Source organism: Dama dama, chromosome 15, assembly GCF_033118175.1.
Source record: "Dama dama isolate Ldn47 chromosome 15, ASM3311817v1, whole genome shotgun sequence".
Classification (NCBI taxonomy): domain Eukaryota; kingdom Metazoa; phylum Chordata; class Mammalia; order Artiodactyla; family Cervidae; genus Dama; species Dama dama.
In genome coordinates, this window is record NC_083695.1 from 87,646,321 (window position 1) to 87,672,287 (window position 25,967).

The 25,967-nt window shown below is 49.8% G+C and overlaps 1 protein-coding gene across 1 annotated transcript in view; it reads left to right on the top strand.

The window, feature by feature from the left end:
* BTBD16 (BTB domain containing 16) overlaps window positions 1-25,967 on the top strand; it is a 51,326-nt gene that overhangs the window by 12,845 nt on the left and 12,514 nt on the right. The window contains exons 6-10 of the mRNA XM_061163181.1: window positions 2,618-2,707; window positions 4,012-4,126; window positions 8,540-8,609; window positions 9,556-9,686; window positions 18,265-18,384. Of these exons, the coding sequence (XP_061019164.1) occupies window positions 2,618-2,707; window positions 4,012-4,126; window positions 8,540-8,609; window positions 9,556-9,686; window positions 18,265-18,384 (526 nt within the window). The remainder of the gene's footprint in view (window positions 1-2,617; window positions 2,708-4,011; window positions 4,127-8,539; window positions 8,610-9,555; window positions 9,687-18,264; window positions 18,385-25,967) is intronic.

A 25,967-nucleotide genomic window follows, 5' to 3' on the forward strand; every position in this document is an offset into this window, starting at 1 on the left:
GAACAGATGTAAAGTTCTAGAACAGTGCCTGGCACAGAGTGAGTACTCAGTAAGCATCAGTTATATTCTCACAAGAACACATTCTTTTCCACCAGCTACGGTGGAGGCTGTCCCTACTTCTTTGAGAATATGGGTGGGTGTTGTCTGCAGATGGGTTTTCTAGAAAGAAGGCATGGTTTTCACATCTTTGGCTTGTTTGGCCCTCAGCGTGCTGGCTGGAGGTTTACAAGTGTCCATCAATTTCCTTGGTTCTTTTCCTTTTGTTTTTCTTTTCTTAATTCCACCTCATACCCAAATCTATTTAGGTCACTTCTTTCTTTCTTTTTTCTATTGATTTTTGATCCTAGTAATCCCCAGTCGCCCCTTATCTGCCCCACACTTTCCTCTCCTGCAGCCTTGCCAGCTTCTTCTCAGGTAATAATAGATTGGCGTCTCCTCCAGACACTTCATAAGTAGGTGCCATGGAAAATTCGAGGCCTCCGGGGCAGCCGGCATGCCAGCCAGGATGGAATCGCATTTCCAGGACGTGGCAGTAAAGGGCTGATGTTCCAGAGCCAGACAGGCTGCCGGAGCCCCCCGTCATGGCCCTGCTCTGAGCCAGGGGGAGGAACCTGGCCGCCTGCCGGAATCTTCCCGGCCACAGAGCCTCTGAGTCAGCCCTTCCCGGCGGAGCTGGGAGCCCAGAGCAGGCCGCGGCATTCCCGCAGAACGGTAGTGAGTGTCACACGTCCTCAGGATCTTCTTTGCCCTTCTTGCCCGTTTGTCCCACTGGCTTCAAAGTGACACCGAGCTCTTTCTCCCGTGGCCCCTGCGCCCAGGTCACAGCTCTCCCTGGGCAACCAGTGAAAGGTTGTGGAGGTCCAGACAGTGGGTACGTTGAAAATGAAGAGAATGTGTGTGTTTTTTTCCCACTCTCCCCCAGACTTCCCCTCCCAACCAGGCTGCCACGTAACATTGAGCAGAGTTCCCTTTGCCATGCAGTGGGTCCTTCCTGGTTTTCCATTTTGAATATAGCAGTGTGTACATGTCTGTCCCAAACTCCCTAACTACCCCTTCCCTCCAGCAACCGTGAGTCTGTGAATCTTTCCGCTTTGTATTCATTGGTATCACTTCTTTTTAGATTCCACATTATAAGGGATGTCTTAAGATATTTCTTCTTCTTTGACTTACTTCATTCACTCAGTGTGACACTCTCTAGCTCCATCCATGGTGCTTCACATGGCATTATTTCATTCTTTTTAAGGGCTGAGTAATATTCCACCGTATATATGTACCACATCTTTGTCCGTTCCTCTGCCGATGGACATTTAGGTTGCTTCAGTGTCTTAGCTATTGTGAACAGTGCTGCAGTGAACATCGGCCTGCACATGTTGTTTCAGCTCATGTTTTCCTCTGGATGTATGCCCAACAGTGGGACTGTAGGGTCATATGATATTTGAAAAAACCCTAAAAATAAGAAAAAACTCTATTTTTAGTTTTTACGGAAACTCCATAGTGTTCTCCATAGTGGTTGTACCAATTTACAGTCCCACCAACAGCATAGGAGAGTTCCCTTCTCTCCACACTCCTTCCAGCATGTATTGTTTTGTTATAACCATTCTGGCTGGTATGAGGTATATCTCATTATAGTTTTGGAAAATCAAGAGAATTTGGAAGGGAGAAACAGAGCTATCTTTAATGTCTTTAGTAAGTCTAGAATGGTCTCAGTTGGGACTTCCCTGGCAGTCCAGTGGTTAAGACTCCAAGTTTCCATTGCAGGGGCACAGGTTCAATCCCTGGTTGGGGAACTAAGGATCCCACATTGCCACATGGTGTGGCCCAAACACACACACACACACAAGACATAGAATAGGCTCACTTGAAAGATGTGGCCCTCCTAAGACAGCTGTTCTAATTGCAGCCTCCTGCTAGAGGCTGGGCCCGACTAGGGGACATCAGGGCAGGTGCAGGAATGAGACTTCAGTGGTCGAACTGTCACAACTTCCCAATGTCTCCCCCGCAAGTGCCACCAGCTGCGTCAGGCCCTGGGACTCATGTCTCCAAGATTTTTAGTGCATTCATGCATGCTAAGTCGCTTCAGTCATGTCTGACTCTTTGCAACCCTATGGACTGTAGCCCATGGAATTCTCCAGGCAAGAATACTGGAGTGGGTTGCCATTTCCTCCTCCAGAGAATCTTCCTGACCCAGGGATCAAACCTGTGTCTCTGTGCCTCCTGTATTGAAGGGGAATCTTTACCACTGAGCCACCTGGGAAGCCCTCAGGCTGCTCACAGCCTAATGAGAGAAAGAAGGAGGGAAGAGGAAGGGCCGGTGTCAGTGTGACCGTGAATGTCCCAGTCTTGACAGTCACAGTAGCTGTGTCCGATCATTGGGAAAAGGTGGCCCCCGGGGACATGATAACTGTACTGTTTTTGCAACTTCTTACGAGTCTTCAACTATTTCAAAGTAAATAATCATTTCAACCACTCATGCACTGACACAAACAAGCAAGCAAAGATAAGCGAAGCACGTGACCCACGCCAAGGTCAGGGTCGTGCTCAGGGCCCTGCAACCTCACGCCGTGCCCGGCGCTGCGGCTGGCACACCTGTGCACCCTGGTCCCGTTTCCCTCCCTAGCCCAACGGCCCGGGAGGAGCCGAGAACAGCGCCCCGTGAAGAAGGTGATCCTCTCCTTGAAGATCAATGACCCTCTGGTCACCAAAGCTGGTAACGTGCCCCTGTCCCCGCGTTCTGAGAAGGTCGTTGAACAAGCAGCCCTCTCAGATTTGAAAAGCGAACAAAATGCCACACACAGTGCGCAGTGCTTCCTTAGGAAACACAGCTCAGAGGCGCAGGGAGGCGGGAAGGAGGCTGGGACAACCTGGGGAAATGAAGGAAGCGGGGAATTCTGCTAAAGAGAGGTGCTTATCCTTGTAAAGAGGCGGAAGCAGGCTTCCCAGATGCACCCGGGAGGGACGACGTCACTGCCCATCTGGGCCCAGGTTCCCAGGCAACGCTCTCAGGCCCACCCTTGCCCTAGTCATCACCCAGCCGCCCCCACCTTGCCCTAGTCATCACCCAGCCGCCCCCACCTTGCCCTAGGCATCGCCCACCCGCCCCCCCCTTCTCCCCAGGGCCCCTTCCTGGCTGCCTGCCAGCAGCCCAGAGGGCTTCCTTGGGCTCAGCCCCTCCCCCTCCCATCCTGGCCACCTAGAAACACCCCTATTAACAGGCGTTAATACAACAGTCCCGTCACGTGCCCTCAGGAAATCATCCAGCCTCGATGGGGCTGGTTGTCTTTGGAGTGCCCGGAACGCACTCCAGCGCTATTTGGGATCAGGCAGGACTTCGAATAAGCTGGGTCCATCTGCCCCTAGCCGGGGACTAGCACATTATCCTGGCTCTGCCCAGGGGTCCTTAGCCTTTTTGAAGACCCCAGAATCTGAGGAAGGCTTCCTGGTGGCTCAGACAGTAAAGTGTCTGACTGCAATGCGGGAGACCGGGGTTCGATCCCTAGGTCAGGAAGATCGTCTGGAGAAGGAAATGGCAACTCACTCCAGTACTCTTGCCTGGAACATCCCATGGACGGAGGAGCCTGGTAGGCTACAGTCCACAGGGTCGCAAAGAGTCGGACAATCTGAGGACAACCTGCTGTTAAGTATGTCATCTCCAAAGAAAACAAAGCATGCCTTCTTGGTCACATGTTGGGGGGTGACCACCTCCCTGCCCAGGCCGTGGACCCCAGGTTAGGACAGAAGCCCCGAGGCCCAGACTCACAGAAGATTTTTCATAAGAGCCCTGTTTTCTTTAGCTTCATCCTCAGCTGCTTTGGGGGCCGGGAGCCTGGGCAGCGTCTGCACCCAGGTCAGCGTGGGTGCATTTTGCCTGCTGCATCTCGCCTGTCCCCAGCTCGGGACACTCTTCCAGCACACTGGTGGTGAAGGGCGGGGGGGTGGGGCACCTGGACGTGGGGGACACGGGGCTGCAGAGCCCCCAGGCTGATGGCTGGCCCTCGGACGCTGCCTCCCCAGCCTTCGCCACGGCCCTGAAGAACCTCTACATGCGCGAGGTGAAGATGTGCCTGGATGACGTGCTGGGTGTGCTGGCCGCCGCTCACATCCTCCAGTTCAGCAGCCTGTTTCAAAGGTAAGGCCGCCCAGCCTCCTGGTAGAGCAGCCAGGACCCTGAGGGCCCGAAGGGACCCAGAACCTGCCCCCCTAACATTTCCTGTTCTGGTTTGCTCAGAAGAGGTGGTGACGTCACTCTCTCATTTGTGGTCCCGACCCTTCCTGCTCCCCCTCGCCTCAATGGCCCTGGGCCAGATGGACTTGGCTCAGCCGTTGATTCAACCACACCTTCATTCACGAGTGTGTTCCTTTAAGAACGACTTCATGGGCTTCTCCAGGACACCAGAGAGGCAGTGGGTATCTGATGGGCAGGGTCCCTTCCTCTGAAGCTCCCGTCCAACTGTCTCTGGGACATCGGGAAGGAGTGAAGTGGGGTGGTGTGAAAGGTGGGGGATTCTCAAATGGAAAATTCTGTTTATATAAAATTAATTTCAAGTGAAATTGGCACCTGCAGTTTGGAGGAGCATTTCTTAGAACTCCCCCGCTTTTTTTGTTGTTGTTCAATCACTCAATCGTGTCAGACTCTGCAACCGCATGGGCTGCAGCACGCCAGGCTTCCCTGTCCTTCACTATCTCCTGGGGTTTGCTCAAGCTCATGTCCATTGAGTCAGTGACGCCATCCAACCATCTCATCCTCTGCTGCCTCTTTCTCCTTTTGTCCTCAATCTTTCCTAGCATCAGGGTCTTTTCCAACGAATTGGCTCTTCACACTTTTTTTTTTTGTATTGTCTAATAATCCTACATTCCGTCAATGCTTATGAAAGGTAGGTGACCCAAATGGAAAAGCATTGATGGGATTAATTTTTCTCGACTATTCTATCCCTTCTCTGGGGATTTTCCAAGGATGTGTGCTTACTGCTCTCACATCCTGAACACAGGGGTGGTTTCTTATAGCTCTTCGATTTCTCACTTCCTGATGCAGTTCAGTAGACAGGAGATCTAGGGCAGGGGTGCTTTGCCTGGCTTGTTTCACCACCGTAAGCTTCCGTTTCTTCATTTCTTCATTTGAGGGAATGAATGAATGGACTTCCCATCCTAGCCTACAGAGGACATCAGCAGCTCTGTAAAAGGCAGGGTCAGGGTCTTTTCCCAAGACCTTCAACTCACTTTTAATAGAATTCACCTAGCCAGATTCAATCCCACAGATTTTCTTTTTTTTTTTTTTTTGAGTCAATGCCTCATTTCTGGGGTCACCTGAAATAACTGGCCAGATCCTCAGTCTAGAGCATCTTGAAGCCTCGTTGGCGATGCAGTGCCGCTTGAACCCAGGGATGCAGGCTGTCAGAGGTCTGGTTGTGGCCGCCGAGGACACGCAGACAAGGGACTCCAGCATGTCGGCCTGGCCAGACTGGCGGGCAGCTGGGAGATGGGAGGTCAGCCGTCTTAGTCAGGGACAGGTGTGGAGAGTCTCAAGGAGAACCAAGGCGTCTGACCTTGACCCTGCGGGTGATGGGGGAAAGTCTGGGTTTTCCTGAGAATCCCCGCTCCCCTGCTGTTGTGAATCACATGACTTCAGCTGCGCATGGCCTAGTGACATGTCAGATCACTACAAAATCACAGCTTCTGTACACAGGCATTTCTGAGTGACTGGTGCCATGCAGGAAGATATCTGTGACCCCAAACCTGGAAGGCCAGCTTCCCTCCGGCCACCTCCTGTCTGTGAGCCTCGGCTGCCATACCAGGAGCCAGAATCAAACCCTGTGGTCCTTCTGGAGCCCTGGCACTGGCTTATCTGGGGCGGAGTAAAGAATAAAAGGTTCATCCTTTCCTTCCTCCTCCACATGCCTTGTCTTGAATGCCTGAGCAGGGAGGGCTCCGGATACTGAGCCAAGACTATCATCCCGCTGATAGACAAACCTGGGCCGGCCTGGGGCTCACAGGCCTGCCCCGAGATGCTGCAGATAACTGTGGTGGGGCTGGGATCCCAGCTCAGGGCCAGGAGGGCCTGACTCCCAGCTGGGGTGGGTCTCGCCTGCCTTCGAGAGGCTGACGGTGCGGCTGGCAGGGATGTGGCAGTGCAAGCCTCAGTGTGCATGCACAAGTGAGTGTGTGTCTGTGGGTGAGCAGAAATCCCCCAGGTCACTCTGATAGCATCACCACCCCAGGTGCGCTGGATGGGCTCTCAGAGGTCATCTTGGCTGAGATCCCTGCCAGTGTGAAACCACTGGATGGCCGCTGTCTGAATCACCCACACCCGAGGCTGCCCATCTTCGGGGGATAAAGTGTGTGTGTGTGTGTGTGTGTGGATTATACAGGGCACTGCTTCTTAGATGCACACATAAGTGTGCACCAGTGTCTGCTTTGACACAGCTAGGATCATAGTTACTGGTTGTTACCTGCACACACACACACACACACACACACACACACACACACACCCTCCCAAAGGGTCACTTGGGTCCCTCCAGGCTCACAGGGCTGGAAGGACATTTCCATGCCTGCATGAAAGGCTGAAGTCCCATCTTTGAGCACCTACCTCGTGCCGCTAGACCTTCTGGAAGTGGAAATCCCCAGCCTCTCTGAGTCTGGAGGAAGCTGGCCTGCGTGGCCCCAGAACTTGCTCTGTCCTCCGATCTGGGAAGTCTGACCATTCCGAGCCCACCCAGCCAGGGAGTCTCATGGTGAGGAGGGGGACCATGGGGGAAGGCATGAGGAGCACTGATTTCTGCATCCCAGCTTCAAACCCAGCTAATTCTGTCTGCGCATCTCCCCTGGCAAAGCCAGCACCTGAAGAACACCACGCGTGGTGAGGGATGGGGCCCCTCTCACACCTGGTTTCCCCTCGCTGATTTGTGAGATCAGCTCATGGCGAGCCCAGGAGCCCCAGGAGGGGAGGAGCCTTGCACATGACAGGTATTTCCAGAACCTGCCACAGAGGCTGCTGCAGAGGAGACCCTTGGGATGGATGTATGCTGGGAGGGCTGCTGCCTGGCAGTCTGTAGCTTCAATGAGGCAGAAGCCCCAGGCCGAACGAGGGCGTGGCAATCAGAGCAAAGGGAACGCGGGGAGAAGCAATCAGGGAGACTTCCAAAGGAGGTGGTACTTGAGCTGAGCCCGGCAGGAGTCCAGCTGTCAAGGGTGTGAGAAAGGGGGGCTTCGTGCCGATGAGAGCGTAGAAACTGAAACTGCTTGGTCACTGAGAATCAATGTGGCTGGAGTCGGGGAGGGGCGTGGAAAGATGATGGGAAAGGTGGGTGGGGCGGTTAGGGTGACTGCAGGTCGTGCAGACCTTGAAGGCCATAGGAGCAGGTTCTATCTGGTTTTGCCAGCAGAGGAGAGCCTGAGGCTTGGGAGGGGAGAGTGACCAGAGCCTCTGCTCGTTCTCGGCTTTGGGATGCAGCTGTCATAATGTGGTCGCCTGTCTGTATGTTTACTCGTGTGCTGGGCCCACTGGCTTTGTTCTTCGTAACCCAAGTGCCTCGAAGGGTGCCTGGCACCCTGGCACCTCGTAAGTGCTCAGTAAACAGATCCTTGATAAATAAATGTACCAAGTAAATCAGACTTTGGCCACCTGATGCGAAGAGTCGACTCACTGGAAAAGACCCTGATGCTGGGATTGATGGAGGGAAGGAGGAGAAGGGGACAACAGAGGATGAGATGGTTGTGATAGCATTGTCGACTCAAGGGACATGAGTTTGAGCAAACTCCAGGGAGATGCTGAAGGACAGGGAAGCCTGGCATGCTACAGTCCATGGGGTTGAAAGGAGTCGGACTTGACTGAGCGGCTGAACAACAGCAAGTAAATGAGGCCTAGGTGTGAAAAGGACAGAGATTTTCATCAGAAAGTTGCTTTTTGAGAGGAAATAGGACTGGAGGCACCTCTAAGAAGCTCGGCGACGGTCTGTACAGGAGAAACTTGCCTTCAGCAGGAGGCAACCACATGTCATCCTGGCTGAAATTAAAACCTAGCAAGGCACTTTTCAGCTTCCCTTTGGCTCAGCGGTAAAAAATTCTTCTGTCAATGCAGGAGCCGAGGGTTTGATCCCTTGGTTGGGAAGATCCCCTGGAGAAGGAAATGGCAACCCACTCCAGTATTCTTACCTGGGAAATCCCATGGACAGAGGAGCTGGTGGGCTACAGTCTATGGGGATGCAAAGAGTCGGACATGACTTAGCAACCAAACAACAACAATAAGGCGGTTTTAGGTGCTTAATCTCTAAATAGTAATAGTTTTCATTAGAGCCAAAGCTACTCTCTTTTCTTTGGAAAGATTTGATCTCAGAGCTCACCTCCCTCAGCCCAGAGCTCTTTGCAACAAGCCTTGCTGGTCTTGCCCTCCAGCCCTATGTCCACAACCTTAAAATAAGGCTCCTTCCCTTCCCTTCCATGAAAGGACTCAGCCGCCGGCATGGGAGTTGAGTAAAACCTCTGGGGCTGCTCACTTTCCTGAAAGCAGCCTGGGGCCTCCAGGAACAGTGTTCTCTCTCTGCAGGTGTGTGACCATCATGATGAGCGGACTCACGCCAAGCACCATCAAAAACTTCTACCTGGCCGGCTGCAAGGTGAGAACAACCTGGGCGGGCACACAGCATCTTGGGGACCCTTAAGAGTACCCAGACTCTGGGATTTCAGCTCCAAGAAATCTGTCCAATGGTACCAACCTAACAGTGCCCACCTTTTATTTTGCCAAGTGAAAAACTTAAACAAACCATTTTATCTTTAAAAGAATATTTTAACATCCCCCCAAACAGAAAAGCTTTAACTGGGGAAGAGGGCGGGAAAAAGGACAGCCTTTCTCACCAAAACAGCAGACAACGTTCCAGGACATTCTTGATGGAGCTGAGGGAAATGCATCTCCTCTGGGCCCAGGCAGTGTGTCAGGGTTGGCAAGGAATGATGTATTCTAACTCATTATAAGAGGAGAAAAGTGAGACCCAAGGCCGGTGGAGCTTCCGTGATCAGTCACAGACCTCAGTCCAGAGATTTTGGCATACAAGCCCATGTAACTAGTTGCATTTCAGCATGCAAGCCCACTTAAGTAGGTCAGACCGCTTAACTAGTTGTATGACCTCAGGCAAGAGCAGGGATGTTGGAGCCTCAGATTTTCCATTGGCGAAATAGGAATAATGATGAACCAACCTCATAGGGTAGCAGGATGAATTTGACTCAAGCTAGTGCAGCCTCTTGAGCATCGCAAACACTCAGAAAATGTTATCAGTGCATGTGTTTTGAAGAGGTTTGAGCAGGGCTGCAGCGCGGCCCTTCTAAGAGCACGCTTGTTGCACCGTCACGCTCCAGCAGAGGGCGCCGAAACACCAGGGACTCCTTTCTACCTTAAAAATTTTTTTTTTTTTTGCCTGCACCCTTACTAGGGTGGGTGGAATCTTAGTTCCCTGGCCAGGGATCGAACCCGCACCCTCTGCAGTGGAAATGCAGACTCCCAACCATTGGACCACCAGGATAAGTCCCAGAGATTCCTTTCTCAATGGGGTTTTCCTGTCTTCTCAGTACAAGGAAGAGCCCCTCACCACCGCCTGTGAGAAATGGATGGAGATGAACTTGGTCCCTCTTCTGGGGACACAGATCCACCTCCGGAAGATCCCAAAGGAGCTGCTCCACAAGGTGCTGAAGTCCCCCAGGTCAGAGCGGGCTCTCAGGGAGGTGCCTCTGGGGTGGGGGCTGGGGATGGGAGGAGGGGATGGGTAGGGTGGGTGGATGGGGTGGGGAGTGCCGAACTCACACCGCTGCTGGACATGCCCAATGTGCAGCGCTCCCTCCATCTCAAATGTGCCAGCCTCCTGGACAGCCTGGCCTCTGGAGGGGTCAAAACGGGGAAGGGTAGAGTAGGGATCCTTGGGGTGCCTGCTGTTTCCCTGTGAAAGTCAAAGTGTTAGTCACTCAGTCGTGTCCAGCTCTTTGTGACCCCATGGACCACAGCCTGCCAGGCTCCTCTGTCCATGGGATTTTCCAGACATGAATACTGGAGTGGGTAGCCTTTCCCTTCTGCAGGGGATCTTCCCGACCCAGGGATGGAACCTGAGTCTCCTGCATTGCAGGCAGATTCTGTCTGTCTCACCCACCAGGTAATGAATTAAGTGATTGCATAAATAATTTTTAAAATTCTGTCAATATTAAGACACATGCATCATGGGAAATTTGGAAACTAGGGAAAAGGGGAAAAGAAAAAAAGCTCTTAGCCCTAAATCAGTTTCTGTCTCCCACCCTGGCCCCTCCCCTTAACAGCTCTGAGTGAGTGAGTGAAAGTCACAGTCGATGGAATTTCCCAGCCAGAATACTGGAGTAGGTAGCCTTTCCCTTCCCCAAGGGTCTTCCCAACCCAGGGATCGAACCCAGATCTCCCACATTGCAGGTGGATTCTTTACCAGCTGAGCCACAAAGGGAGCATTAACAGCTCTAGACCCAGGCGTTCCACTGCCTGTATGACCTCTCTGACAGTTAAGGCTAAGACCTAACGTTTGGTGCCCTTGTCCTTTATTGCACCCCTTACCCAGTGTTCCTCAGCCAGCTGTCATGCCCTTGGGAATCCTTCTGGACACCACTTCATCCTCCCCCCAAGAGCAACACATCTCTGTGGGCTTCTGTGTGGGCACCAGCCAGAGGCCAAAGCTCCATACCTCCCACCCGGATCAGCGCAGGGCCCGCTAACCCAGGCTCGTGCCTGCTCTTAACCCTCTTCCAATCGAATCTCTAACCCAAAGGTCTTTAGCTCTGCCAGTTCGGCTTCTGTCTTATCCACGTGACCACCACAAGGCTTTCCTTAGACTCCAGCCAATGCTTTGCCTTTTAGGTTATTTCCAATGTTTCACTGATATAAATAGCACTTTGGTGACATTCTTTGATATATATTTATTTTCATCTCAGATTATTTTCCCACATTGAATTCCTAGAAGTGAAGTTCCTAAGCCAAAGGTGCTTTAGTTTTTATTAGTGTTTAAAAATATATTTTACTTGAAAATAGTTTCAAACAAATTAGATAACAAGAATAGTGCAAAGGCTATCTCAGCACCTTTTACCCTGTTTGATCCAGTCTCTGCCCTGTTTGCTTTATCACTTGCATCTCTGTGTGTTTATTAGCATGCATTTTTTAATCCTTGGAGGACAAGTTACATACATCATGTTCCCTAGTCCCTGAATACGTCAATGTTTCACAATAAAGAGAATTTTTCTAATATAATCACGAGGCAGTTAACAACTTGAGGAAATTTGACACTGATGTAATACCTTAAGATCTTTTACTCAACACTAACCTTCATAGTATCCTTTTTCCTCCAGTGCAGGATCTGATTAGGACCACATATTAAATAACATTACCTCGGGAACTTGGGTCCTAATGGCATCCCCAGGCCCTGGGTGGGTTCCCATGATCATTTTTCCCTGGCTGTCCATGGCCTGTCCAGAAGCGTGTGCTCTCCACCCTCCATGGAGCAAAGGTTGTGCAACCCTTGAAGAAAAGATAAACAGGGCAGCCTTCAGACTTTTCGTAACACTGTCAGTCCCTTGGAAAGTCTGAGCTGTCCCTCCCCCACTGGTAGCATTTAACCAAGAAAGGGGAAAAAAATGTCTGACCACAGCCAGCATGGTAGCAATGGCATAGGCCCTAGAAAACGCTGGCTGGGCAGGAAAAGAGGTCAAGAACATTACATGTCGAGCGTCTAGACTCACAGGCTTGGGGAGACATGACTGATGTGGAAACTGGGTCCTGCTCCTCGGCCCCTCCCCAGGAGGTGGCTGTCAGCACCGACGGTGCCAGGCTCTCCGGGCAGAGGCGGGGTGGGGGGCAGCCTGCATGACCTCGGGCATGTCATCAGCTCGTGTGCCCTGGAAGGCCCACACTCTCAGCTCCCAGACCTCGTGCCCACATCTTATCTTCCTAAGTGAACTCTCCCCGCCTGGTTGCTGTCCTTAAAGCTGATGTCCTGCCTTAAAACTGGAGGAGGGAGGTGGGGAACAGAGGGCCAGAAAGAGGGGCCCAGGCCACACCCAGTGCCTGGGGTCATGGTTAGAAATTTACCAGGCTCGGGCTTCTCATCTGAGTGTCTGGTGGGCTTGGCACCACAGACCACGACTGGTTAAGAAGAGACCTTTGGGCGAGTTAACTTTCACTGAGCGCTTCTGGGTGTGTGCTGTGGTGTATGCGGTGGCCCTTTTAATCCCCACAACCCTATGCAGGAGGTCCAATTATTTTAGCTAAGATAGGAGGGATAATAAAAGACAGGGCTGGAGCTTGGGGCTCCAGGCTCCAAGGTCCAGGCCTCCAGCTTCGTGACTGCACCATCTCCTCGTGTGTAGCAGAAGCCAGGTTTCCCAACAGCCGGAGCTCAGCAAGATCTGCACAGTCCTGGGAAGTCACATGGCCCCACAGCAGCTGTGGAAAGGTCAGCCCGGGGTCAGGGGTGGAGAGTCTCTTGGCCCCACTTAGCATAGACTGTGGCCCATCCCAGGCTTGTGGTCGTGGTGTTTGGGTTGGAAACGACGTCCATCTCAGCAGATGTTTCAATTTCGAGGCTATTCACCTTCCCCAAAGTCCCTTTGACTTCATCTTCCTTTGGGTTTTCTTTCCATCTTGTAAATGGCCTTCAGTAAAACACACATGGTTTTCCTGACCTCCTGGGCCTCTGGTTTTCAGTTAATTTCCTCCTTAGAGGTCATCACTCAGTGACCCTGTTTCACTCACTCTAATATTATGGAAGCTTCATTCCAAGTTCTGTTTTTCTGGAAGCCAGTGTCCGTGTTGACTTAGGAGGGTGGAGAATTCAGAGGGTTATCTCTCTAGTTCTGCACGAAAGCCTGCCCTGCAACCAGGGGGGACATGTCTCCCTCCCTGACTTCCGTCTGTGATACAAGGAGTCTCCAGGGCTCAGGAATTCCTGAGAACAGCCACCGCGTCCTCTACGGCATCTGCAGCACCGATGGGCTTCCCTCTCAAATGTAGAATTTCCTAAAGCTATTCATTGGAAGGACTGATGCTGAAGCTGAAGCTCAGCACCTGATGCGAAAACCCGACTCATTAGAAAAGACCCTGATGCTGGGAAAGACTGAGGGCAGGAGGAGAAGGGGATGGCAGAGGATGAGATGGCTGGATGGCATCACCGACTCAACGGACATGAGTTTGAGCAAGCTCCAGGAGATAGTGAGGGACAGGGAAGCCTGGCATGCTGCAGTTCATGAGGTCGCAAGAAGTTGGACACAACTGAGCGACTGAACAGCAACGCTTCTCTGGCTAATAATACCACCACCTACCAGTTATGAAGCACTGGGGTGTGTGGAATACTCTGAGTGGGCAATCAGGTCTCATTCCTACAGCAACCCCTTTAGGGGGTGTTCCTTGTGGTTTTCCCCTGCAGAATGGAGATCACAGAAAAGGATTGCTCCCCCCATGCAAAAAGAGAGTTGAAATTTGAACTCAGGTCTGAGTGGCCTCAACACCCATGGTTATTATCAGTCCACTGATGTGCTCTGCTCCAAACCTTCTTATTCCTTATTGATGGTCAGGCACATGGATGGTCATATTTTTTGTTATAAAAAAAAGTTACAAAGGTAGGAGAATAATACAGAATACAATTGAGTCCATCTCCTCAAATGAACACATGGTAAAATTTTGTCATAAATTGAGAAATAAAACATCCAACAAAGCAGTAGTCACCTTCCCCAGCCCTCCCCCCCCCCACCTCACAGCCCTATTTTTCATTGTTCCTCTTGTCTTCCTCCCTTCCCTAAAGTCAACCAAACCACTGTTGTGGATTTGTGTGCATCCAACCCATGAGATTACATGCTTGCTACATATATGTACATGCAAAAATTATGCACAATACGGTTTTGCAAAGGTTTAAATTTCTCATAGTGATTGTGACATTCTGCTACTATTCACGAACATCATGTGACTTATTCTCTCCATGTTGATATTTTTTTTTCCATTTATTTTTATTAGTTGGAGGCTAATTACTTTACAATATTGTAGTGGTTTTTGCCATACATTTACATGAATCAGCCATGGATTTACACATGTTCCCCATTCTGATCTCCCCTCCCACCTCCCTCCCCATCCCATCCCTCTGGGTCATCCCAGTGCACCAGCCCCGAGCACTTGTCTCATGCATCCAACCTGGACTGGCGATCTGTTTCCATGTTGATATATTTGTACTTAATCAGCGTTTTTAATTTTAGTTGTATGAGGCTCCAGTGGATGAACAGACAGCAATTTTTTTTCATTCCCTTCCTAATGTCTTTTTGTTTGGTTTGGCTTCCTTTTTTTTCTAGGACAGTCAGTGCTGCAATGGGTAACCTTGTTCATATCTTCTTGTTCACTTGGGCACGGCTTTCCTTCTGGCCTATATTTGGAAGGAGACATTTATTGTTTATGTATAGTTTTCTCACACACACAAAATAGAGGACAATGTCTTGTTAAAGGCACTTTTACACCCATTACATCCCAGTGGCCATTTGTGAGCCCCTATAAACACATATAGAGCAACTCAGATGTTCACCTATATTGGAGGGAAGTTTAGGATCTCTGTGAGTTCCATCTTGATTCAGATCATCAGAACTCTTAGGTAAATGAAAATATGTTTGAATGTCCTTGGTTGATTATTTCCTGTAGGAACTTATATTTTAGGGTGATGCTTGGATTTCATCCTAGTGTAAACCCAACTGATACTTGGGTTTCCCAGGTGATTCAGCGGTAAAGAATCTGCTTGCTAGTGCAGGAGACACAGGTCTGATCCTTGGGTCAGGAAGATCCCCTGGAGGAGGAAATGGCAACCCACTTCAGTATTCTTGCCTGGGAAATCCCGTGAACAGAGGAACCTGGTAGGCTATAGTCCATAGAGTCGCTAAAGAGTTGGGTACAACTCGGTGACTAAACAGCAACTGATACTTGGCTTAAAAACTGAGGAGTTTATTTCAACAATTATCCATCATCATAAATTGTAACCAGGGTACTTATCTGTGGAGTTCTTGATTACTCCCCTTGTGTTGGTAAACCCCTCTTTAGTAAGATCTCAAATAACTTTCTGGGCGTGGGGACCTCAAGCATGGGTTCTGCAATAGAAGACGGGCTCCCCAGCCCAGCAGTGGTTGGAGTCCTTGCAGAGTTCTTTCTGGGAACCTCGCTCCAGGAGGTTCTGTGAGCTCTCCACTCCTGCCTCACCGTTATCGCCCAGACATTGACAGATTCGGTCCTGTCTGGCCATAGTCAAAGCCCATGCATCTGTAGGTGCCTAAAAATAAAGAATAGGAAAGAGACCGTTCTACTGCATCCAGAAATAGTGGGAGAGGTGGGAAGGTGACATTCCTGCTGCCCTTGGAGTCACGATTGAGCTTGGCTTCCACCCACCATGACCGCTGAAGTGGTGGGTGAAGAGGCTGTGATACATTTTGAAGCCAGGGTACATCTCCATGGTCAGAGACAGAAAACATCAATGGGTTTAAGAAACGTTGCAATGACTCTTTGGAGAACTAAGTCAGAGGCTGTGAGAGGAGCTGTTTGGGAAGCATCCTTTACAGAGCTGACTTCATGGGCAGCAGCATCCTCTCCTCATCCCTTATTTCATGATTTATTCTCTCTCTCTCTTTTTTTTTTTGTGTTGCACAATATGTGGGATCTTAGTTCCCCAACCAGGGATCAAACCCACACCCCCTGCATTGGAAGCACAGAGTCTTAACCACTGGACCGCCAGGAGAGTCTCCCTTGTTTCTTGTTGAGGTGCCGTGTGCGGCTGCAGGCACAGTGTGGGCTCTGGAGCCAGGATCCAGCCCCACCACCTAGGAGTTTGAGCTGCTGTCCTCTGAGCCCATTACTGTGTCCAGGCCCTGTGCTAGGCAAGCGGTATGTGTGGTCAGCTCAGTATGTCTGTGTGTGTGTGTTAGTTGCTCAGTCGTGTCTGATTCTTTGCAGCCCCGTAGACTGTAGCCCGCCAGGCTCCTCTGTCCATGGGATTTTCCAGGCAAGGATACTGGAGTGGGTTGCCATTCCCTTCTACAGACGATCTTCCTGACCCAGGGATCAAACCCTAGTCTTTTGCCTTGCAGGCAAATTCTCTACCATCTGAGCCACCAGGGAAGCCCAGTCAGCTCAATATTGGTCCCTCAAAGATGTCGACATCCCAGCCCCTGGAACCTGTGAAAACGTTGGGTTGCACGGCAAAGGGGGATAAAGCTTGCAGATGAGACTAAAGTGGCAGTAGGATGACCTTGGGATGGAGAGGTCACCCTGCATTTCCCGGGTGGCCCTAATGGACTCACCAGACTCTTCAGTGTGGGTGAGGGAGGAGGAAGAGTCAGAACTAGAGGGAGCTTTGAAGATACTATGCTGCTGGCTGGAAGATGAAGGAAGGGGCCACAAGCCAAGGCATGCCGGTGGCCTCTAGGAGCTGGAAAAGACAAAGAAACGATTCTCCCCTAGAACCTCAGGAAGGAGCATGGCCATGCCCACACCTTGATCTAAACCCAGTGAGGTTCATTTTGTACTTAGGGATCCTGGAACGAAAGACTGAAGGCAAAAGGAGACGGGGGCAGCAGAGGATGAGGTGGTTAGATGGCATGACCGACTCAATGGACATGAATTTGAGCAAACTCCAGGAGATACTGAAGAACAGGGGAGGCTGGCATGCTGCGGTCCATGAGGTCACAGAGTCAGAAATGAATTAGTGAACAACAACAACAAATTTGTGTTGTTTTAAGCCACTTGGTTTGTGGCAGCTTATTACAGCAGTGACAGGAAGCTCATACAACTCATAGACTCACCTCACACAGCCTTCATAGTATAGTCAGTCTCCTACACACTTCAGGTTTCGAGCTTTCAAAGATGTGAATGTGCATTCATGCATGTCCAGTCATATAAGTTAGTTCACATGCCTGGCCTACGTTGTCACATGTGTGCACCCTCCATAAGGAATCGTGTTTTTGTGTACTATTCTGTACAGTACTGTATATGGTACAGTCTCTTTACTTCAAGTCTAGGATGTCTGGAAACAAGCATAGAAGCAGTGGTAAATAGCTAATTGTGTTTGTTGGGTACCTAGGCTAAGTTTGTAGGAAAGTGTGAAAGTCTTAGTCGCTCAGTCACGTCCGACTCTTTCCGACCCCACAGACTGTAGCCCACCTGCTAGGCTCCTCGGCCCATGGAATTTTCTTGGCAAGAATACTGGAGTGGATTGCCATTCCCTTCTCCAGAGGGTCTTCCCGACCCAGGGATCGAAAGTTTGTTGGACTTAGGAACAAACTGGACTTCCGAGCTTGCTCTCAGAAAGAGCTTTGTGTATGTAGGGGACTTACTGTATCCTCTTAGCAATGCCTGTAATCGCTACATTACAGATGAGTGAGTTGCAGCTGCAGGGCCGGAAAGAAGCCTGCAAGAGATTCCACAGCCAATTTGGGGCAGAACTGACCCCTGCCCAGGTCTGACCTCAGAACTGTGTGACTCTGGACAAGTTATTCCTCAGTTGGGCCTGGGATTGGAATATGACCAGTGAGGCATTCACCTTGGGTGCAAAGTTTAAGGGACACCAAAAACCTCAGCCATTGAGATAAAGTATATCTTAGTGCAATATTTTACAGTGAAAATTAACATGATGAACAAAACATTAAATTTTAAATAAACAGGGTCAGTCTCAATAATATCCACGTCTCTAAAGTGTGAAAGTGAAAGTGTTAGTCATTCAGTCATGTCCGACTCTTTGCGACCCCATGGACTGTAGCCCACCAGACTCCTCTGTCCATGGAATTCTCCAGGCAGGAATACTGGAGTGGGTGGTCATGCCCTTCTCCAGGGGATCTTCCTGACCCAGAGATTGAACCTGGGTCTCCTGCACTGCAGGCAGATTCTTTACTGTCTGAGCCACTAGGGAAGCCATATCTCTAAAAGTAAGGAGCGTATCCCAACTTTGCAGGGCTACTGGGTGGAATTTAATAAAAGGACTTATGGAACCACCTTAAGAACCCTGTCTCCTAATTGGAGCTCATTCAATGATGGTCATGATTTTACAGCGCACAGCAGGTGGGTGAAGGCTCAGGCTGGCTGAAGATCAAGTCCCAGCCATGCCAGCTGAGTGACCGGAGACTTGGTTCCTCTCTGTGAGTCCACCTACAGACTCAAGGTGGTATCGCCTCCTTCCTGAACTCACTTTCAACTTTTCATTTTCACATGCACAGCATGGTTTTTGCGACTCAGTGGACTTCTCAATCTTTTGTTTTGGCCAGGTTGTTCACTTTCAGTGAGTTTCACCTTCTGAAAACACTCCTTTTGTGGGTCTACCTGCAGCTCAACAGCAAGACTGAGACGTTTCCGATGTACGAAACCGTGTTGATGTTTTTCAGCAGGTAATGTACCTTAGTGTTGATTGACAGATTGTACGTACACTGTTTCTTTGCTTGGAATACCATGGAGGAAGCATTAGATACTGTTTTTCATAGTATCGTTCAGAGGGCTTACAATGAAGTTTTCTTATGGGATCTAAGATCATGGGATAACTCTGCACCACTAGGTAACTTTAAAAACTGTATCACAGCGGTGATGAGACAGTCATGTGCGTCTGTGCCAGGACTGTGACAGTCACGTGCTGTGTGTCCAGTGAAAGACGTGATACAAAAGGTACTTTTTTCCCTCAGGAAAATTACCATTCTGTATTGGCCTTGAGTTTTTCATACTTAAAATGTACCTAAATCAGACCAGAGCATGCTGGCTTGTGTTTCACTAGGTAGTAGCATTCCGAATATTCTGGGCAGATGAAAAAGCATTTGAACTTGAAAAGACTTCATAGCATTCATCTAGTCTCTTGGACTCTCTAAGCTTATAAATTCTAAATCTCAACATTTCAGTGAAAAATGACAATTACAGAAAGAGGGGATATAGGTATACATATAAATGATTCTCTTTGCTATACTGCAGAAACTAACATAAAATTGTAAACAACTATACTCTAATAATTTTACTATACTCTGATAATTTTACTGTACCCCAATTAACTTTAAAAATAAATAACTATTACAGATTAGGATGGCCACCATTTAATTATGCTTACTAAATGCAGCAATTCTGATCAGTACTTTCTATTTGTAATCTCATTTAATCTACATCGCACTTGGAGCTGGTTTTATTATTCCCATTTTACAGATGAGGAAACTGAGGTGGAGATGACTATCTTGTCAGAGATCATACATGTGATAAGGGATAGAGCCTGACTTGAACCCAGACTTGCCAAATACCAAGAAGCCTCGCTTCCCATTCCTGGAATGAGAGGGTTCCTCTCTTGTGCATGCTGCAGTTGGTTCAGTAGTGAACCCCTGGGTTTGGTGTTTAGAACAATCCTGAGGCTAATGCTAGGTTCAGTGTTGCTATTAGCCAGTTACTTGAAAAACTGCCTTGCAGTGCATCTTCTTCCCCTGCCGTGTCCTCCTCTGCCCATGTTTTCCATCTGTTCAGCCCATTAGCAATGTCAGCTTGGGTAGTATGGGGCTCAGGAACGGGCTGGGGGTGAAGGTGAAAACAGTAACCTATATTGCATCTCGTTGTTGTTGTTTAGTCCCTCAGGCATGTCCACGCCTTTGTGCCCTGTGGACTGTAGCCCACCAGGCTCCTCTGTCCATGGGATTTCCCAGGCAAGAATACTGGAGTGGGCTTCCATTTCCTTCTCCAGGAGATCTTCCTGGATCAGGGATCAAACCCATGTCTCCTGCCTTGGCAGGCAGATTCTTTACTGCTGAGCCACCTGGGGACCCCACTGTGTCTTTTTAGCCTCTATTAAAACCTTGTAAATACTCTCATATCGTCTAAGCTGGTTGCTGAGTGTGGTGGTCCTATGGGCAAAGAGAGCGCCGGGAGGATCTACCCTAGATGGACTATCTTACCTTCATGGGCAGGCTTACCTTCTGTTCCCCACATCAGCAGGGATGGGGTTTTCCAAGCAGGATAAGGTGCATTCAGGAAGTCAGGAGATTCCTTTCCTTTTGCACGAGTGCATTTAGCAGACAAACACACCTTCCGCATATTCATCAGCACGTTGACCTGCTTAAGCCAAGTTTCGTTGGCCTTGTTCCGAAGTAGTTAATCCTTTCCTAGAACATCAGTGCACCACGTCAACTAAAGAGCCCATTTTTTCCTGTCTCGTTATTGGGAGAAAGCAGTATTCATTGCCAGAATGATATGTCCTTGCTTAGCTTCTATATAATTTGCTTTGAACTCGAATGTCTTAAATCCACACCCCCCCCCAACTCTTTTAATAGCCCAAGAGGCACTTTTTCCAGTGAGTCATGCACACCAGGAAAAGTCACTACTTGGCACCAGGTTAGCTCTCCTACTGGAAACGTCTAGAACCAGGAGATAGGAAATGAGCTAGAATGTGGGTGATTCATTTCAACTGTTTTTTACTGGGAGAGGAACAAGTGGAAGTGAAGGAGCTGAGGATTCCTGGTCCTGCCTGAGCTGGGGTCTCGAAGCTTCCTCCTGCCTGGGGGTGGGTCTCACCGTCATAGCTTCTCCATTCCTCCCGAATCCACAGTGATTCCATTTTGGTCCCAGACCTCAGTCCTCCGTGTGCATTTCTCCGAGGCCCCTGAGCCTGCAGGGATTCCCTGTTGGAAACTGTTCACGTGTTTCCAAATGGCCTCCCTGCCCAACCTGAGCAGTCGGGATGGTATCCTCTACCTGGCGCTGTATCTCTGACTGCAGGGTGGGAGAGAGTCCTACCAGCCTGCCCACCTGCCCTGCATCCCTTCTTCCCTCAGTCCCTCCCCTTCCCTCCGGCAAGCTTGGGAGAAAAGACGAGACAGTCTGGACCTCAGATGCTCTTCCCCCTGCTGGTCACCCAGGCTCACTCCCACCTTGGAGGCCCGTGGCCCGTTTTTAGGACTATCGGTGGCTCACCTCCCATCCCAGCTCACTCCCCACCTATGGGTGGAGCACCTATGGGAGCACCAAGGGTGCTCCCTGGTCAGTGGTGTCACCTCCCAAATGCGTGTCCTGGGTGTTCATTGGAAGGACTGATGTTGAAGCTGAAACTCCAATACTTTGGCCAACTGGTGTGAAGAGCTGACTCATTTGAAAAGACCCTGATGATGGGAAAGATTGAGGGCAGGAGGAGAAGGGCATGACAGAGGGTGAGATGGTTGGATGGCATCACCGACTCGATGGACATGGGTTTGAGTAAACTCTGGGAGTTGTTGATGGACAGGGAGGCCTGGCGTGCTGCAGTCCCTGGGGTCGCAAAGAGTTGGACACGACTGAGCTACTGAACTGAACTGAACTGAACTGAGTCCCCAGACTCCTTAGCCAAGGGGTCAGCAGTCGCCCTCCCCAGCACCCTGACTCCAGCCAACTGTGCCTCCTTTTCTCTGTCCATCCGTGGAGGGGACCCCGTGGGAGCTTCACCCACTGGTTCCTTATGAACGGCTTGGTGGGCACATGCGTTCTGCCTCCCCGATCACGTCATCAGCAGCTTGAAAGGGAGGCTTTGTAATCCTTTATTGTGACCCCAGTTTACGGGGCACCATGCTGAGCATGTAACAGCTTAGGGAATGATGAGATTCCATCAAACATGCATCAGAGAAGTGGGTCTTTCTATGCCGATGCCAGACTCAGAGAACAGCATGTCTGCTACAACTCAAAATCGGAGGGGTGGCTGATAAATCTCCTTATTTATTTATTTATGTATTTAGGCCACACCCTGCTGCATGTGGGAACTTAGTTCCCTGACCAGGGATGGAGCCCGTGCCCCTTGCAGTGGATAAGAGCAGAGTCTTAACCCCGGAACGCTAGGGAAGTCCCTCCATCTTTATTGACGAGTAGGGCCTGTTTGGTGGACTAGACTAGGATGAGTTCTAAGGTTTTCATGAGGCTCAGCGAGAAATAATGTCTCACCAGGCTGGTGATGCCAAAGCAGGATGTGATCAGGCGCTGGTGGTGCCCAGGCTCTGTGTTGGCCTGAAGATCTTCAGGGCTGAGCCTCGGAGCAGCTGGCCTGAGGGCTCGGGCTGTCAGAAGGCACCTCTGCTCCCAGGGTGGAGGAGGGAGCCTGCGGGAAGCCATGGTCACCCGGGGCCAGAATTGAGTCACCAGGAGAGCTGAGCGCCACAGTCCAGGGAAGACAGAGGGAGCAGCTAGGCCGGGAAGTTTCCATCGCCCCAGATGGGGACATGCCAGGAGCATTGAAAGGTGGGGCAGAGGACCAGGCCTCGGGAGACAGTACAGGCCTGGGAATGAGAACCAAGGAAGCTGGCTGTTTGGCCCCATGTTTAAAGTTGCATCTGTTGTTGAAATTATTTACATGACAGAGTGGTTTAAAAGAGCGGTCAGAGTGGACCGTCACAGCACGGGGACCTCCGCAATGGGACTTTCATAACGTGACAGCGGCAGGACTAGCTGCCTGAATGTCTGACCAGCCAAGCGTGAGGCTGAGCTGCACCTCCGGGTTCCAGCTGGGCCAGCGGTGGCCCAGCGTCCAGAAAGGAGGGTTTGGAGCAGCAACTGAGCCAAACGGACCAGACAGTGCTTTGCTCATCTGTCTTGGCAACGTCTTGAGCTAGGAGGGAAGGTATTTGAGTAGTTAACTCCTTCGGCACCACTGTACCTGCAAATAAAGACGTATGTCCAAGTCTTTTTCACTCACTTGTGTTGTTTTATTCATCTATTTTTTTTCATTCATTCAACATAATTATTGGACATTTTCTCTATGCCAGGGGCACCAATGGCGGCTCAGAGGGTAAAGAATCTACCTGCAATGCAGGAGACCTGGGTTTGATTTCTGGATCCGTAAGATGCTGGAGAAGGGAATGGTTACCCGCTCCAGTATTCTTGCCTGGAGAATTCCATGGACAGAGGAGCCTGGCGGGCTACAGTCCATGTGGTCACAGAGTTGGACATGACTGAGCAACTAACGCTAATGCGGACACCAGTGGAAAGTTAAAGGGGCAATTTATTTGCCCATCACCATGTTTAAGAACATCTTCAAGCTTATTTTCATTTTTGTCTAAATACATCAATATAGAAAGGGAACATACGCGTGTATACACTTGTATGCACACACACACACACACACACACGCACAGGCATACAGCTCAGCACCCACAGCCTGTTTTCCTGGCAGTAGTTAATTTAGAAAAACAAATAGGCTGTCCAGAATTAAATTTAACATTTCCTTGTAAGAAAAACAAAAAGCGTAATCAAAACCGTTGCCTTCATTGGTCCATGAAGGAAAAGTCATCATTTCATTCCACTTAGCAATCTGAGGAGTCCAGGGGAGCTGTAAAGACTCATCCATGGGAGAAGGGCCAGAGGCAAATTTTCCACTTTTTTTAAAGTACATTTTTCATCAAAATAGAAAACATACAGTGAAGTTCACAGACCTTAAGTGAATAGCTCAATTAATTTCTGCAAAGTGCACACACCTGATTAGTTACTCACTCATTCCCACTTTTGCAATCCCACGAACTGTAACCCACCAGGCTCCTCTGTCCATGGGATTCTCCAAGCAAGGATACTGGAGTGGGTTGCCATGTCCTCCTCCATGGGATCTTCCCGACCCAGGGATTGAACCCGTGTCTCCTCCATTGCAGGCGATTCTTTACTGTCTAAGCCGCCAGGGAAGCCCATAACCAGCACCCAGACCAAGAAACAGAACTTGACCAGCCCCCTAATGTGTCTTATCTCAGTCACCACCTCTCTCACACCAAGGTAAACAATATCCTGCTTTCTTTGACTAGGAGATTGTCTTGGCTGCTTTTGAATTTTATATAAATAGAATCTTAGAGCATAGACTTTTCATGTCTGGCTTCTTTTACTCAACAGTATGTCTGTAAAATTTATTCAGGGATGAATGGCCAGGGAGGATAGGTGCTTACATTTGCAAATTGGTGGTGGAGCTGGGTGGACCTGGGGCGCCTAGTTCTTCAGATACATCCTTTGACTTTGAGATCTTAGAGTTAAGGGCAAGTCATGAACAGACCTGTTATTCTTGTCTTTAGCTGCTTTATTAATCCCTAAATGGATCCCTCGCAGACACTGCAAGGGTGGATTCCAGCAACCTCACCAGAAGGAGGTCATTGAAAACAGTCAGTGAAGTCAGTTTCCACCCAGCCCCAAATATTAGATTTCCCTGACCTCTGCAGTTAAGTCTTCTCCTTCCTAGTGAAAGTAAAAGTGCGAGTCACTCAGTTATGTCCAACTCTTTGTGACCCCATGGACTGTAGCCTCTGTCCATAGATCTCTCCAGGGGATCTTCCCAACCCAGGTCTCCTGTGTTGCAGGCAGATTCTTTACCGTCTGAGCCACCAGGGAAGCTCCTCCTCCTTCCCATGTCCTGTCCAAATCTGACCCAATTTTTACAGAGCTTAAGGACTCCTCCTGGAAGTCTTCCTGGGTCTCACCTGCACACTGGGCAGATTCCTTCTCTCAGTTTCTTGCAGAGAGAACAAGAGCACATGCTGGCTGTGTGTGTGCACCCTGGTCTGACAAACCCAGCACCACCTTCTCACATATACCTCTCGAGAGGAGCCTCCAAGGAGAGCCACCCAGCCTGTATCCCTAGTGGCCCAGCCCTCAGGCATCTGGAATGAAATACACCATAATGCTGGGTGCCAGGTCAGGCAGAAGCCATGCATCTCCTGTGATTAATGGATGGTGTTTGCACATGTAACCATGAAGTGTCCATAAAACTGGGCAACCCTGGTGTGAAACTCAGATCTCTATACTGGAACATTCGTTTGGAAGTATTCCATGAGTCATGGACATGAAGGTGGTTAAGCTGTTCTCTCTCAGAGTCTCTCCATTAAGCCCTATGCAGGGAGGTTCATATATTTCAAGTTAGAGTTTCTCATGTCCTGACTTTTGCGTTTCTTACCTGTTTGATTTCTTCTCTGACTGACCACATGGCTCCCGTCCCCCTTAGCTTGGCTTCCAGGAAACTGAGTCTCCGTTCTTTTCAAGGTGCCTACATATCATTGATTCCTATTCCCTACTGCCTTTGCACTTCCTTCACCTGGCTTCTTGGCTCTCCACCCAAACTGTGCGTGCCTGCTCAGTCACTCAGTCGTGTCTGACTCTTTGCAACCCAATGGACTGTAGCTGACAGGCTTCTCTGTCCATGGGATTTCTCAGGCAAGAAAGAATATTGGAGTGGGTTACTCTTTTGTACTGCAAGGGATCTTCCCAGCCCAGGGATCAAACCTGCCTCTCTTGCATTACCAGAAAGATTTTTCACCACTACGCCTGGGAAGTGGGAAGGGAAGCTACCTGGGAAGCCCTTGCACCCAAACGGGGTGAACCCGAAACGTCCTCTTCAACCATAAGAGTGGAGACTTTGGAGAACACAAGGAATACGTGTCTGAACGCAGGAGGCCCTTGCAAAGGGCAGTTAGAGTCATTATTAGATAACATTTCTAGTCTCAGTTTTGCCTTTGGGCAAAGGTCAGGACCGTCTTCATCTTCCTAGTCAAGATGACATTGACTGGTCTCGATATATGACCAGTAGGACTTGGCCTGACAAATAAGCAGACGGAACCCCATGAGCATTTAGGAAAATTGGCATAGACTAGCTTGGTCTGTGAGTGCGTGCGTGTGTGTGTGTGTGTGTGCCCACGCGCACATGCACTGGGCTGGAACTGCATTCCTAGAAGTAAGCGGAGGGGTAGGATAGTAGGACTGAGGCTGGTGGGTCAGCAAGGACCAGTTCATTCATCCAGTTAATTCACTTAACATTATTGCAAGCTGGCAGACAGCCAGATACTGCAAAGGGTACCGTGAATATGAGTAAATAGAACCGATGAAAACCCCCATCTTCACAGAGTTGACAATCCAGGCAGCAGAGCCAAACGTATTCCATAAATGAGGTGTGTGTTGAAAGGTGTCAGCCATGAGTCTGAGTCCCACTACTGCTGTTTACTGACTGCAGGTTAACAATACTCCCTCCTCC